Source organism: Schistocerca cancellata, chromosome 6, assembly GCF_023864275.1.
Source record: "Schistocerca cancellata isolate TAMUIC-IGC-003103 chromosome 6, iqSchCanc2.1, whole genome shotgun sequence".
In the NCBI taxonomy this organism is placed as follows: domain Eukaryota; kingdom Metazoa; phylum Arthropoda; class Insecta; order Orthoptera; family Acrididae; genus Schistocerca; species Schistocerca cancellata.
Window position 1 is genome coordinate 545,886,034 of NC_064631.1, and position 15,710 is coordinate 545,901,743.

The 15,710-nt window shown below is 41.1% G+C and overlaps 1 protein-coding gene across 1 annotated transcript in view; it reads left to right on the forward strand.

Annotated features, from left to right (window-relative positions):
- The window catches only part of LOC126088416 (solute carrier family 12 member 4), a 233,094-nt gene that overhangs the window by 138,709 nt on the left and 78,675 nt on the right, over positions 1-15,710 (forward strand). The window contains exons 13-14 of the mRNA XM_049906556.1: positions 3,961-4,129; positions 14,948-15,137. Coding sequence (XP_049762513.1) covers positions 3,961-4,129; positions 14,948-15,137 — 359 coding nt within the window. The remainder of the gene's footprint in view (positions 1-3,960; positions 4,130-14,947; positions 15,138-15,710) is intronic.

Consider the following 15,710-nt stretch of genomic DNA (forward strand, 5'->3'; position numbering starts at 1 on the left):
CTAGATGCATGTGACATTCCGTTTTGGAAATCGTACGGGAATTTAATATTCTGAAATCCACAGTGTCAAGAGTGTGCCAATCATGCCAAATTTCAGGCATTACCTATCACCAAGGACAATGCAGTGGTTGACGGCCTTCACTTAGCAACTGAGAGTAGCGGGATTTGTGTAAGAGTTGTTAATGCTAACAGACATGTAATACTGCCTGAAATAACAAATCAGTGTGGGATGTATGATGAACGTATCCATTAGCACAGTGCTGCGAAATTTGGTGTTAATGGTCTACGGCAGCAGACAACTGACATGAGTGGCTTTGCTAACAGCATGAAATCATTTGCAGTGCCTCTCCTGGGCTTGTGACCATATCAGTTGTGACTGGAAAATGGTGGCCTGATCAGATGAGTCATGATTCCAGTTGGTAACAGCTGGTGATAGGGTTTGACTGTGGCACAGATTCCACAAAGCCATGGACTCAAGTTGTCAACAAGGCACTGTGCAAGCTGGTGGTGGCTCCATAATGGTGTGGATTGTGTTTAGACAGGATGGATTAGGCCCTCTGGTTCAACTAAACTGATCAGTGACTGGCAATGGTTATGTTCGGCTACTTGGAGACCATTTGCAGCCATTCATGTTCCCAAACAATGATGGAATTTTTATGGATGACAGTGTGCAATGTTACAAGGTTTGAAGAACATTCAAGCTAATCATTTGGCCACCCAGATTTCCCAACATGAATCCATCGAACATTTATGCGCATGCACAAAATCCTGCACCAGCAACATTTTCGCAATTATGGATGGATATGGAGGCAGTGTGACTTAATATTTTTGGTGGGAAGCTAAACTAATTCTAACAACAACAAAGATGTGACCTCCAACAGTGTTTAGCCTATCCTTTCAGAACACCATTAGGTTCTTCAGAAAAATTTTGCCTGAGCTTATCTCTGGCTTTAGACAGATTTCAGTGCCTATAATGATTTGAGCATCAGTGCTTTTTATTAGCACTTGGAGCTGTGATACTTTCCCAACACAGCTACGACAATTTACAACTGTTCTACCGATGGTTCCTGTATCTACTTTCTTCTTGTGTTGGACCTTCACCCTTTGTGACTGAAGCCCTTTTTGTGTTTTCCCGAGACCCTCTAACCTAAAAGACGGTCCAGTCCGTGCCACGCAGCCCCTGGTACCCTTGTAGCCACCTCTTGCGTGTAGTGTACTCTTGACCTATTCAGTGTAACCCAAAACTCAACCACCCTATGGCGCAAGTCAAGGAATCTGCAGCCTACACAGTCACAGAACTGTCTGAGCCTCTGATTCATTCCCTCCACTCGGCTCTGTACCAAAGGTCCACAATCGGTCCTGTTGACTAAGCTGCAATTGGTCAGCTTTGCTTTCATCTCGCAAGCAAGACTGCAGCCTTAACCACTTCCATTAGCCACTCTAAACCAGAGAGGATCTCTTCTGATCCAAAGTGATACACATCATTGGTACCGACGTGAGACACCATCTACAGTTTGCTGCACCCTGTTCTCTTCATGGCATCTGGGAGGACGCATTCAACATCTGGAATGACTCCACCTGGTATGCACACAGAGTGCACACTGACTTTCTTCCCCTCCTTGGCAGCCATGTCCCTAAGAAGCCCCATGATGTGACTAACATTGGACCTACCAACTACCAATAATCCGACCTTCTGTGATTGCCCAGATCTTGCAGGCTGAGAGGTTTCCTCTGGAACAGGATAGGTGATGGCGTGTGGCTGAGCAAAGTGTTGGCCACAGACGGCACCTGGAACCTGTTTGTCAGACTAATTGAGGAGGCCTTACTTGCGACCCCCTGGGAAGCCTTTTGCTGCCTGCCATGCCCCCCCCCCCCCCAGGTGACCTCCCACTCAATCAAGTGTGAGGGGTCAACCTCAGTGTGAGCAGTTACTGGGCTGGCCACCGCTGAGGACCAATTGGAGGACTTGTTTATTATTAGTTGTCTTATTAAAATTGCAATTTCTTTGGTAACTCTGATGTAAAAATGTATTTGTGGATGTGCTAGCTGTCCATTGTATCCCCACGGCTGGCCCACAACAATGGTGCCTATTCACTGCAGTTTCAAGCTGTATAACCGAAGCTTCCAATTGGAGGACTTGGGCGTGCTGGACGTCCATTGTATCCCCATGGCTGGTTCACAACAATGATGCCCTTTCACTGCAGTTTCAAGCTGTGTAATCAAAGCCATCACACCTTGGAGCCAAGAACAAAGTGTCACCATCTCAGCTCACATCCACACACAACAATCACAGCCCCTATACATACTAAAGACCAAGGAAAACTATACTACCCAGATAAAGGGAGTTATCGACATGTGCTGTGGAACTCTATTGTAGAAGCTGACAAAAATGAAAGAACTGTGCCTAAAAAATTAGATTAGTATGCAGAAATTCAAAAACCAAACGACCGAAGCACTCAGGTGAGACTAAATAATTCGCCACTGACTAGGAACTTGTAATATGTCACAGAATTGGTTTACTTCCAGACACAAACAAAAAAGCAAGAACTGTGTCTATGCAGAAACTCAAGACACTAAACTGCCAAAGCACAGAGATGAAATTATACAGTTTGCCCCTGGTTAGGAACGCATAAAAGTCACGAAATTGGTTACTTCCCTGTTGCTGATTCTGTCTCGGCTGGTTTATTTGAAAAATAAACGAGTTGAAAGAATTTTTTTTTTCTTTCTAAAGTCTAGATAGCCATTAATGTTGATGGTGGAGGGGATGGGAGGGCTACTAGCGGGTAACTTGATTGCACTCAGAGGTACTGCTCTCAGGAAGGCTTGTCGAATTAACACAAATTTAAGGTACGCAATTGACATTGATAAATTTGCCTCACTAAAGTTGGTGGTAACCCAAAACGAGTGTAGTCCAAAGTTATACATTATCTTGAGACTTGTCATTTCTGCCAGTGCATCAGCTGTAATCCTAAATGGCTTTCCTGAGTTCACAATTAACACTTAATATAAAAAGTTGGTCATAAACTAGCTTCACATGGCTGCAGCTAGAAGATGATACCTAGACTAAGTCTCACAATATTCTATTGTTATAATGTTAAGTACAGTCTGTGGAGTATGTAATGCACATAATGTAGCATACTGTATGCCAGTATGAAGTAAAGCGTGCTTTATTTTTATTTGGGAGACACTATCTCTCTCTCTCTCTCTCTCTCTCTCTCTCTCTCTCTCTCTCTCTCTCTCTCTGTGTGTGTGTGTGTGTGTGTGTGTGTGTGTGTGTGTGTGTGTGTGTGAGAGAGAGAGAGAGAGAGAGAGAAGCATATAAATTAAGAAATCAGCTATGAAACTTACATGCCACACAATTCCACTCAATTGTCCTGTGCCAAGGCCTCAACTTCCGGTGAAGAATGCTCAGTTTGATAGATGAACCGCAATGACCAACCTATTGTTTATATGTGTCTGCTGCTTGGTGCTTCATGTGTACTGCAAGTACACTTCTTTCATCACAGCATTGCACACATTCTCTTATTACTTCCATCATAAAAAATCAGGATGAGGATTTAGTCTTCTTTTGTTGTCCTGCAAGTGCTTTTTTCACTTTCTCTCAGGTTTTTTCCCCTTATTTTCCACAAGGAGAATGCACTACTTAATGATGTCAAGTATTGAAATAAGTGGTTGGAATTCCATTAGAAATTGCATTAAGAAGTATCCTTAATTAAGGTACATGGTTAATGTTATTCGTACACTTCTTGGAAGAGGCACAGTACAGTGGCTGCTATGGGCTATGACTGCAACTTTTGATGGAATTCCATCCATTTATGTCAGTGAAGGAAAAGTGCTGACCTATTTCATATGCAACTTGCTGGAGGTGTGTAAATGTCAAATATGACTCATAGAGAGTATAAACTCATATTTTACTTTTCTCTGCTTTCATTTATTTCAATAGCTATCATTTACATTTCAGGAAAAGGGTTAACAATATGTGTATCTGTAATTGGAGGAGATTTCACAAGAAACAGTGGGGAGGCAATGGCAGCAAAGCAGAGCTTACGTCGCACAATGGATGAAGAGAAGGTGAAAGGATTTGTTGATGTTCTTGTGTCTCGCAATATCACCGATGGTCTGAGCCATTTGTAAGTTGACACATGATTTTTATTATCATGTAAATAATTAAATCCTTAATAAGGTAAATATTTTAATGGATTTTTTTTAAAAGGATGGAGATGTTGAACTGATTTACCACTTGGGACTTATGTTAAAGCTATGATTAACAATATTGCTTTAGCGCCTTGTCATATGCAGGTATTATAGAACCAGATTCCTTCAAACCATTTCTAACAAAATTAATTTATACACCACATAACAAAATCATCTGCATTGGAAGAAAGGGACTCCGAAAGGGAAGGTTGAAGTATTATAACTAAAAAAAAAATAATAATAATAAGTACGATCAGGCAATGAATAAATGGAATCTTCTGAAAATAGACACTGTGTACACAATGTTTGTGGTTCTTTTTTTCTTTTACAGAATCCTTCTGAAAACACTTCAGAAATTTGAGGATTCACTCTATAAAATGGTAACAGTTAAGAGCTGTTTCGTCTGCCCATCATGATTTAACATGAATTTCATGGTCTGTAAAATCGCTCTTTGACACAAGTGTCCCTGTCTATGTGAGTTAATACTTATTTTGTTCAATTTTTGCTGAAACTACGTTGTCAGTGCTCTTTCATGTTCTGGGCAGGCAAAAGATTGTGATGTTTGCAAACTCAACAAGGTTTTTTTTAATTTTTTATTTTTATAGAGATTTAAAATTTTTGTTTTTAATAGCATAAAATGTACCTAGCCTTCTACTACGTGCACTACAATAAATGTTTTTCCTATGAAAAGTATGCTTTGCTGCTACCTAGAAAGGAATTTATTAAAACATTGTTGCATATAAGTGGAATTATTGTCCTCACAGGAAACTTTATAAATGCAATTTGTAGATACATTAAAAACTAACATGAAAGGTATCTTTCAGGTAAATGATTATAATTGCAATAAAAGAAGGACAGTTACCTATCAATATTTCTGGCAGGTAATAATTTGTGCAGCAGAATTTTTTGGAGTAGAAAAAAAGAAATTATAAGTAAAAGTGGTTGGCACAAACATTGTAAGTAGTTAGATTAGAACCAATACAAATACATACAAGTATTCAATTATGAATTACAAATGTTGCCTGGAAGCTTAGCAGACAAATTTAATACCATACTGTACAAAAGAAATTAATGAGGATATCCATCAGTCATTTAAAAAATGCATTTTATTACCAAGTAATTCTAGTTTAGGTGCAGTGTCTTTTGTTTAACTGATGAAGTATGTTGCAAGGGACATTTTACAAATAATGCACACTAATTTCTTTACTCCCCCCCCCCCCCCCCCCACTATGCCTCTTTGCAGTCCATTAGTATTGTCACTCTGCTTCTCTATGACATCTTAGTTCCATTATTCCTTCCAGAACACCATCTCTGTTCATCTGTCGAATGGTTTGGTTAACAGTGGTAGAGGATAACAATGTCCACACACAGGTTTTTTCAACTTCAGGAACAAATCAAAGTCTGGTGAACAATCCGCAGTAATGCCAACCTGTGCATTATTCATGAAATGTCCCTTGTATATTGTCACTCTTCTTAATTTTTTTACTGCAACATCGTAGATGGTAACACTAACATTGAACTAACAATGAGGTTGTGTCCTGTACACTGAAGTGCCATTTGGATTACAAGAAAGCCACAAAAGTTGTGTGAGTCTGCCGAAAGTGTTCACATAAAACTGACACTGAAATCATATGCTGATGGCTGACGTGACATCTGTTGGATTTGGAACAAACATTAAAGATTGGTGAGAGAGTGCCAGTAGTTCTGTAATCAAATGAACCTTGTATTCCACTTTGCTAAATAATCAATGACTGTATGTCTCATAATATCCACAACAGTCAGTTTCACCATCAACATTTGGGTGCTGAGCTGTTGTAGCAGTTAGGTGCTCCCAGCACAGCACTCTTTGACTGGTGTGACAGTTTACTGCAGTCAAAGGTCATGAAAGAAAGGGTTTTGCCATGTGAGTTAACAGTTATGCTCACAGCTAACTGAAAAAGCATAAACTGCTTATCTGTTGACTCTCATCTCTTCTTGTGGTACAATTGGAAAATGAAATTACTGCATGGAGATACACACATTTTTTATCTGCTAAGAAGCATTGCAGCAAAGCAGCATATCTTTTGGGGAATTTGTTCCACTGAATGAATAGTTGTCAGTACACATACACTAACACCCCTTTCCTCCATCATCTCGTAACACTTCTTTTCAGTTCTGCTTTTGTTTACAATTGTTTGTATTTTTGTAAGAAAACTGCAGGACTTGCACACATTGAGGAGTGATAAATTTAGGATTAGTCTCACAAAATGCAACAATTAAGAAATTGTCAAAGATGGCTTACATATGTATTCAAGGACTTATATTATGAGACAAAACCATTGCACTACATTGATTTTATGAAAAAATACTATTTGCTTACTTAGTCTTGTACAAAAAACTGAAATTTTTCCAGTCTCAACATTAACAAAGAATGAATTTTGCCAAGTATGAATACCTGCTCTTTGTGATATATATTTATTGTTAGTTTTTGACAAAGTAGCTCCCTACTTCCCAATCAGGGATCACAATTACATGCCCCTTGATAGAGTATTTGAAACCAGTAAAAGGGAATTGAGAAAACTTGGAACCATAAAGTTACTGTGACACTTGTCATGAGTTACTGAGACACCATGGTAACAGTGTTGTTCTGGACAATGACTGGCATGTTTATGATTTTAAGACCACTGCTAATACACTTAGAAAAGAGAAGCTACCACTCAAAAGGCCTGAAGCCAGAATTGTTATTTATCAGAGAAGAAGCAAAGGTAGTGCTATCTGCAAAACTGAAACAGCATACTTTTCCTCTTTGATTACTGTTGAAATGAATGAAACTAACATGGATAGACAAGGGAAGTGATGTATCAACTGTAATAAAACTTAGAAACAATATGAGCGTCAAAAAATCTGACAAAGTAAAGAAACTAGAGAGATTTATTTCATACCTCATTAGAAGAAGCCTGAGAGTAGTACGGGAAGGCCCAAAAGTGTTGTGAACAACCTGACAATGAGGATAATGAAATACAGTATTAGATAATAAGTTTTTGGAAAAAAACATTCATATATTTTATGTATTTTTTATTTGCAACTGAAAGCTGATAGAAATGTTTCTCCACCTGTAGTAACCAAGTAATACGCAAAACCAAGCCAAGTCACACAAATATGGTTTTATTCATAACCTCTGAACAATAACAGAACTAAGCCTGTTGGGACTCCACAAGACACAGAACAACTGATGTGCGCAATACAAACTAGACTAACACAGAGAGGTCAGTCATTTCTGCCCTGTGTGTGTGTGTGTGTGTGTGTGTGTGTGTGTGTTTTATTTGCGTGATTTGCCGGCAGACAGCACAGCGGAGATGGTGCCATGTGCATGCCTGCCACAGGCGGCCTCCAGTGACCGACCCGCACTGATAAAGTTAGCAGCCGATTCAAGTGCTCTCGCAGCACACTCAGTGCACTCACACTCAAGTGCACTAGTGGCAGCATACAGCCACCTCTCCCTCATGTGAAGTGGAAGCCCAGGTGATGGAGGAGACCCTGGTGGCTCAACGAGAGACTCATACGTCAGATCCAGAGCAGTGGAAATCAGTGCCAATTGGGAGGGGGGGGGGGGAGATGATGATGTGCTGGGTGGGCACTGGAGTAGAGGGCCAGAACATGCAGGGATGAGGGCACACCAGGTGGCAGTAGGCTCAAGTGCTGCCCTGTGACAGCACTGGAGAGAAGGATGCTGTTGCCATCTTTGCGTCGTCATCAACAGGCAGATCCCCAATGGGGAGAAGACAGGGCTGGACCCACTGGCAATGACTGTGGAGGCAGTGGTAGCAAGGGGTCCAATGAAGCCAGCTCAACCAGAACAGGAAGCTGTGTCAACAGACCTAAGGCCAGAGACGGACCAGGGTCTGGTGCCAGGAAGCTGGAACCCCAGGGCACCACACATCGATGAGGCAGCAGTTGGCAATGGGCTCGAGGCAGAGGGCAGTGGGCTGGGCTGCAGTGACAGAGGCTGCACCTGTAAACCGGTAACTGCTAGTGGCAAGTGGGTGTGCAGCTGATCAAAGTGGCATGCCACGAGCCCATTCACTGTACAGATGTTACTATGATGGTGTCCCTGGCAGTGGTCAACAGTGGCTGGTATCCACTTGGGTTGGTGGCCAAACCCTTGCGTCCACACAGGTGTGAAGCAATTACACAAACCCAACTGCGGCAGATGCACCATAGGCTGTGGATGAGTGGGTAACATGCATGGCTGCTGGCCACAAAGCAACTCATCCGGACATCCATGGGAAATGGAGAATGGCATCATCAGGCAAAGAATCCACAACAAAATTTTTCATTTGGGACTTGAACGTACGCACTAGTCATTTTGCCTTGCGATGTAATTGCGGGTGGAATGGGAGAGCTGTAACATAGTAAATGCCATGATGGGAACAAAACAATTGAAAAGGGTGAGAAATGAACTGGGCTCCATTATCAGATGTTAAGGTACAAGGCAACCCCTCAATAGAAAAAAACCTCAAAAAGGTATGAATTTTGACATCATCTGAGGATGTAAAGAAACTGGGAAAATTCATCCACAACCAAAAGCTCATAGGAATTTGAGAAGGATCTTACAAATTCTACATGAATGCATTCCCATGGCTGACATGGACCAGGCCAGGGTTACAGAGATGCCATGGGAGCCACCTCTTGTTGTGGACACTGCTCACAAGCCATGAAAGAACAGCTAATGTGACCATCAATCCCTGGTCAAAAGACATGCCTCCTAGCTAACAATTTAGCGCTTGAAACTCCTCTATGGCACTGATGGAGATGGCATAGAACCTTGTGCCGTAATATAGTGGGAATGACTGCTCTGGGAGAGAGGTCTTCCATAGACAACAGAAAAACACCATTAAAAACAGAGAGGAATCATAGTTGTGCAGGGGATCCGAAGCCTGACCCAGTGGTTTATCTGGCCAGCCCTGTTGGACAAACTGAACCACTTATCAGAGAACCAGTTTGGTGGCAACAACAGTTGCTATGCCCGACCTAATGATTGGGGAACCTTTGACCGTGGCCTGCATTTCAGTATTGACATGGAACCAAAGCAAGTCTTCATGATGAAAGTCAGGATCAGGACTGACAGGAAAGTGAGACAAAGGGTCTACACTGACATGTCTAGACGTAGGTTGGAAATGGATTTCATAGACAAAAACAGCACCCAGCATTGTAGACTGTGTGCTGCCTTGTTAAACAAGGAAGAGTGAGGGTTGAACAAGGAAACCAATTGGGTTTATGGTCAGTAATAAGGTGAAACTTGGAGCCACATAAAAACATGAAATTTCTGGAGAGCATAGACTATTGGCAAGACCCTCTTTCTCCACCTCAGAGAGAGATTTAGAGGTGAAAGCAACAGGTTATTCAGAGCTGTCAGCATACCAGTTCCCTAGGACTGTGCTGAGGCCAAAGTGTGAGACATCAGTGCCCCAACTATGTACTGGTCTGGAGAGAATGTATCTAAACAAGGGTCGAAGGGTAGTTTGGATTTTAACATTTGAAAAGCACATATGCAATCTGGGCTTCAGCATAACAAGGCATGCAGCGGGTGGGCCAACTTGGCTGCCCCTTGTGGGAATTTGTGGAGTAGGTTGTTTTCCATAGCAAGGCCTGAAGCTCCTCCGTGGACAAGGGGCAAGGCATAGACGTAGCAATGGAGATGTGGTCTGGCAGGGGGTGAACCCCATCCCGTGAGAGCTCACACACCAAATAAATAATAGAAGGTTAAAAAAATTGAGATTTTGCAAGGCTACACCACAGGCCTGCAGACCGTAAGACAGAAAACAAGGTGCAAAATCGTTCAAGTGATCAGCCGTGGAGAAGCCCATGACAACAGTATCATCCATTTAATTAATGCAACCCAGGAAAAGCATAGTTGCTTGCTCTAAAACTAATTGGATAATAGCAAGGGCACTAGCAAAACCGAAGGAAGGTGAAAATAATGATAAGAGACCAAAAGAAGTATTCAAAACCAGAATTTGCTAAGACTTTTCATCCACAGAAATCTGCAGAAACCTGCAGATAAATTTCAGACAAGTCAATTAGAGAAAAGTGCAATATTTTTGCCAGCAGTTCTTGGTGTGGGAGAGGATATGTACCCACAAATGACTGCGAGTTGACAGTAGTACTGAAGTTGCCAAAGAGGCGAAGTTTGCCGATGGCCTCTTTCACTACAACATGCAGAGATGACCATTCATTGGCAATAACAGGCTGCAACACTCCAAAAGATTGAAGTCTGTCCATTTCTGCTTTCATTTGTCGTTTCAGTGAGACAGGAATAGGACATGCATGACAAAAATGAGGCTGGGCCTTGGATTTCAAAGAAATGTGAGCATAAAAATTCATAACATACCATATACCTTCCCTAAACAAGTCTGGGAACTCCTCGTACAGTGTTTACGATTGTGAATATGCTACCTGATAGACACAAGATGAATTGCATCTGTTATAGAAAATCCAAATGCCTGAAATTTGTCCATCCCAAACAAGTTCTCAGCATCGATATCAGCAACCACCAAAATGTAATGGAACAAACCACTGACTTGTAAGAGATGGAGGCCGTAAACTGTCCCAACAGTGCAATGTTCTGTTTGTTACAACTGACCAGCTTCCGTGTGACTGGTGTCGACGGCGGCAAGCCTGAACTCACATAGGTTTGAGAATTGCACATGTGTCAACATGTAGCCATAGCACTTGACAAAAAACACATAACTTGATAAATAACTTGGGAGGAGTCACAAGCTTTGGAATCACACAGTTCATATCCATTCCATCTCCTGAGCAAACTTTGGTGAACAACACATGGAGGCGATGTGGCCTTTCTTCTGGCAAGCATTGCAAGTAGCCCAGTGGTTAGGGCATGCCAAACGTTCATGCTAGACAAGATGTAAATAGAGAACCCCAACACTAGCACTGTGATGCTTGCGCCTGCTGAAGCTGGCCTTGGTTTGCTCAGCTCTAGGTTCGCATGTTTACTGGTGCTTCCTCATGCAAGCTATCTGTCATCCTAGTGGACACATCTTGTGACACTATTTCCACATTGCCCAATGCTTCAATTGGGCCACCTGCTGCCTGATAAACTTCAAAAGATTGTGCTGTTTGCAAATCTTCTGGCAGTGGGGGTTTTCCACAGATTAAAGACTTCTGGCGCACTTCCTTGCCTGAAGCTAACCAAATAATTGCATCAAGCACCATACAGTCTGATAAGAAACATGAGATGAGGAAGCTTGCGCAGGACAGATTAGCATGGAGAGCTGCATCAAACCAGTCTCAGGACTGAAGACAACAACAACAACAACAACAAACATTATTGGCATCAATAATGAATTGATACTTACAGCGAAGGCCGTGAAGTTTGACTGCCCTAGCCCCTGTATGACTGGTTTGGCTTCTTGCGGCATTGGTAGAATTCAACTTGCACCCTATGACGTGCATTCGTTCATGGTAATAGTTGGACAATAAACAGCACATGTCACCAAAAGTAAGAGCTGCTGGTTCTTGTAAAGTGGCAAGTGGACACTGTAATTGATTCAGCTTGGAAGAAATCTACGAGAGGAAAAAGGCTTTGCACAATTCCAAGTCTGTCACACTTAAGGCCAAAAAAAGGCTGTGTGAGTCTTGTTTTGTAAGCTTCCCAATCCTTGGCTGACAAATCACACGACCTAAAAGTGGGTGGAAGGACCAGTGGATGGTACCCTGTCTGTTAATGGAAGCCGACAACAGTGGTCACAGCTGAAGTAAGTTGTTGACTCAGGGCTGGGTGCTTGGCATCCATAATGAATAAACCTTGTGAAACCACACTTAAGGACTGCACACATGGGAACCATCTCATCCTCATCACCAGTTGTGTAGTAACCAAGTAATACACAAAACGAATCCAAGTCACAGAATACAGCTTTATTCATAACCAACAACGGAAGTAATCCTCTTGGGCCTCCACAAGAGACAGAACAACTGATATGCCCAATAAAAACTAGAACAACATAAAGAGGTCAGGTCAGTCCTGGTCCATGTATATACCGTGTGTACATAAAGTGCAGGAGCACTTTCAATTATCTATTACACAAGAACTAAACATTGTACAGATGTCATAAATATTGCATTTTGAAGAGAAACTCTGAAAGTGTTTCTTACAAACATTCGATATGTGAACCACAGGTGACCTGGCAGACGTCAATACAGTAATTGAATTCTTGCCATACCTGTCCACCATTGTATCGTCAACTGTGGCAGTCGCTTCCCGTATTCTCTCCCCGGAGCTCTGCTACATCACATGGTAGAGGTGGTACATACACCAGATCTTTAATGTGTCCCTAGAGAAAAAAGTCACAAGTGAGATCTGGTGATCGGGGATGCCATTCCATGAAACAGCTGTCCCCTTCTGTAGCACAGCCAATCCATCGATGTGGCAGCTCTGTGTTCAGATACCCATGAACTTCACTATGAAAATGGCATGGTTCCCCAACTTGCTGAAAGATGAATGTAGAGTCCGATCGCATTTGAGTCATCAGCCATTGCTGCAACATGTCCAAGTAGGAATATTCAGTGCCAGTGCTCTCGGCGGAGAAGAGTGGCCCGTACAGAGGCACAAAAAACATTTACCTTGAGGAATCATGCTCTAATTCAATGCATTCATGTGGATGCCTTGCACCCAAGATTCAACAGTTATGCCTGTTCACCTTCCCATTAATGTGAAAAGTGGCTTCATCACTAAAACTGAAGTGATCAACATGCCATCCCTATCCTCATTCAGTTGTTGCAACTGCGAACAAAATTCAAAACACTTGTCTCTGTTGTCATCATTGAGCTTCTGCACTAGCTCCAATTTGAATGGTTTTATAGACAGCTTCTGTCACAGACTTTCCACATTGTCATTGGAGCCATTTCGAGTTCACAGGATGCATGATGCACGATGCACCGATTTCTTTGGACTCCTCATGAATGCCTCTCTTATGAATGTCGGATTCACTTCACTCACTTTGGGATGTCCACTTCTCTTTGCCGGGCAGAAGCAACCCATCGTAACGAATTTGTTGTGCCAGTAGTAAATGGCCTTCCTTGTTGGTGGCTTCTTACCCTACTTGATTCTAAACATCTGTTGAACAGCTGTAGCACACTTGTTTTTGTCGAACTCTAACACACAGAAAGCTCACTCCGCACCTGAACTCGCCATGTTTGCAACTAGCGCTGACTATTGGCAAATTACCGAACTATGCCGTGGCGGTATGTATGATGTCTGGTCAATGTTTGGTTCTTGTGCAATAAATAATTGAAAGTGTTACCAGACTTTATATACACCCTGTATATCCATGGAGACCGCACCGTGCACATGCCTACCACATATGCCTTCCAGTGGTTGGCCATCACTCATTTATTTGGCAGCTAATTCAAATGTGCATGCATGGCAACACCACACTTGCATGCACTAGTAGGAATGTTGTTTTATGTATCTTGTGTGTATTTTTGAAATATAATTCTGTAAGAGATCAGCAGTGTATAATGTCTGGGTAATTCAATAAAATGGGTTTCCTGAATTATTATTATTATTATTATTTAAGATGTTGACCTTTGTGAAAATGGTCCTCAATTTGTGTGAATCATTAGTTGGATAAAGATACGGAATAATTCTTGCACATGTTTGATGATAACAGCTGAAAAACCAAAACTGTGACAAACAAATAAAGAGGAATAATAAAACAGTCTACCTACCTCTTGTCGAACTTAATTTAAAGAATAATGTGTCTTAGAAGTAAATACATTTTTATTTTCCTTAAATAATGCCTTGTTGTTCTGCACGTATGGAACGTTGTTACTTAAATATTTTAATACTCTTCTGTAATACAAACGTCCATATCAGAGGTAAACTATTTAAATCATAACAAGTTTCAGTCTTCCTTCTTGTATTGTATTAACAGTATATCTCATTAGATTGATAGTGTAGAGGATTTTTAAGCAGAATGCAATAAGTAAATGGGACTGGCATTGGCTTCTGGATCAGCAAATGTATGTGTGTGTGTCACAGTTCTGTTATCATCAACAAACATAGTGAACTTCCATGTTTTGTAGGAGAATGGTGAGGCATTTGTGTGTATGGGAAACATCGGTTGTCTGTCTTCAGTAGTTCACTGGACACATGAGATTATTACATAGCTGTTACATATTTGATTTAGATATCATGTTTACATCTTGTGTAATTTCAATTTCTGAATGATAAATGTCTACCAAATACAAGACTTCAGCTTATTGTTGTACCAATTATCTTTTCTATCTACAAAGTAACTGGCACAACCTATGGAACTGAATTCTCAAAAGGAGCTACTTACTTGAAACAGCGTGTTCACTGATTGTTATGGTAAGGTTGTCAGCAAAACATTTCAGAGTTTGATGAAATGCACAAAATATATCAGTTTAAAGGACCTATTTTTTGTGTTTTCCAGACATATACAAGCTTGTTTTATCCAGAACAGTATCTGTTCCAAGTGTACAAATTTGTAATATATTGATGTCTATCTGTCTATTTATCCCTACTTCCATTTGTTGTGTGTTATATAACTCCAATTAATGGCAACTAAATAGGTGCAGCTTATCTCTTCAGATTCTGCAGATGTGGTCTCAATTCCAAGAGAAATCACAAGGAGAAGTGAAACCAAAATACTATCAATACGTACAATAAATATTGTAAGATCTAATAACCTTGTAAAATCATTTGGATTCATGAGACAGTATTTTTATTTCAGAATTCAAACTACAGGTCTTGGTGGTATGAAGCCAAACACAGTCATCCTTGGTTGGCCATATGGTTGGCGACAGTCCGAAGATGACAAAACGTGGCATGTATTCTTGCAGACAGTCCGTAATGTGGCTGCTGCTCGCATGGCATTATTGGTACCAAAGGGAATCAATTTCTTTCCAGATTCAAGTGAGAAGGTAACTACAAAAATTTCACCAAAAAATTTAATCATTTCAAAAACTTTCCTTTTTTTAAAGTAATTTGCTACATATTTCAATTCTTACAGTATTAATTCTACTATGCTCATCACATGTTGATTCTCTCTCTCTCTCTCTCTCTCTCTCTCTCTCTCTCTCTCTCTCTCACACACACACACACACACACACACACACACACACACACACACACAGTATGATGCTTCTTTATATATCTGGTAGGAAGCCTTATAATCAATTAAAATTCGTAAAATAATGGAACAGATCATGACTGCCTCTAAACAATACAATAAATGGACAGGCCACATACTCTGAATGTGTATTACAATACCAGATGCAAGCATAAGTCAAGTGCAGCAACTTCATACACAAATGTGGAGTTCATAAGTGACAGATGGTTCTTGCACCTGACTGTCTTCAGGACACCATTTCATAAATCCAAAGAGTCACATTTCCCCTTTATTGCATGTTCTGGTGATACGTGAAATGGGCATCAATTCCAAGCAAATTAGAAGCCTCTGGGATTAAAACTGAATTTTCTGTATATTTTCAAAA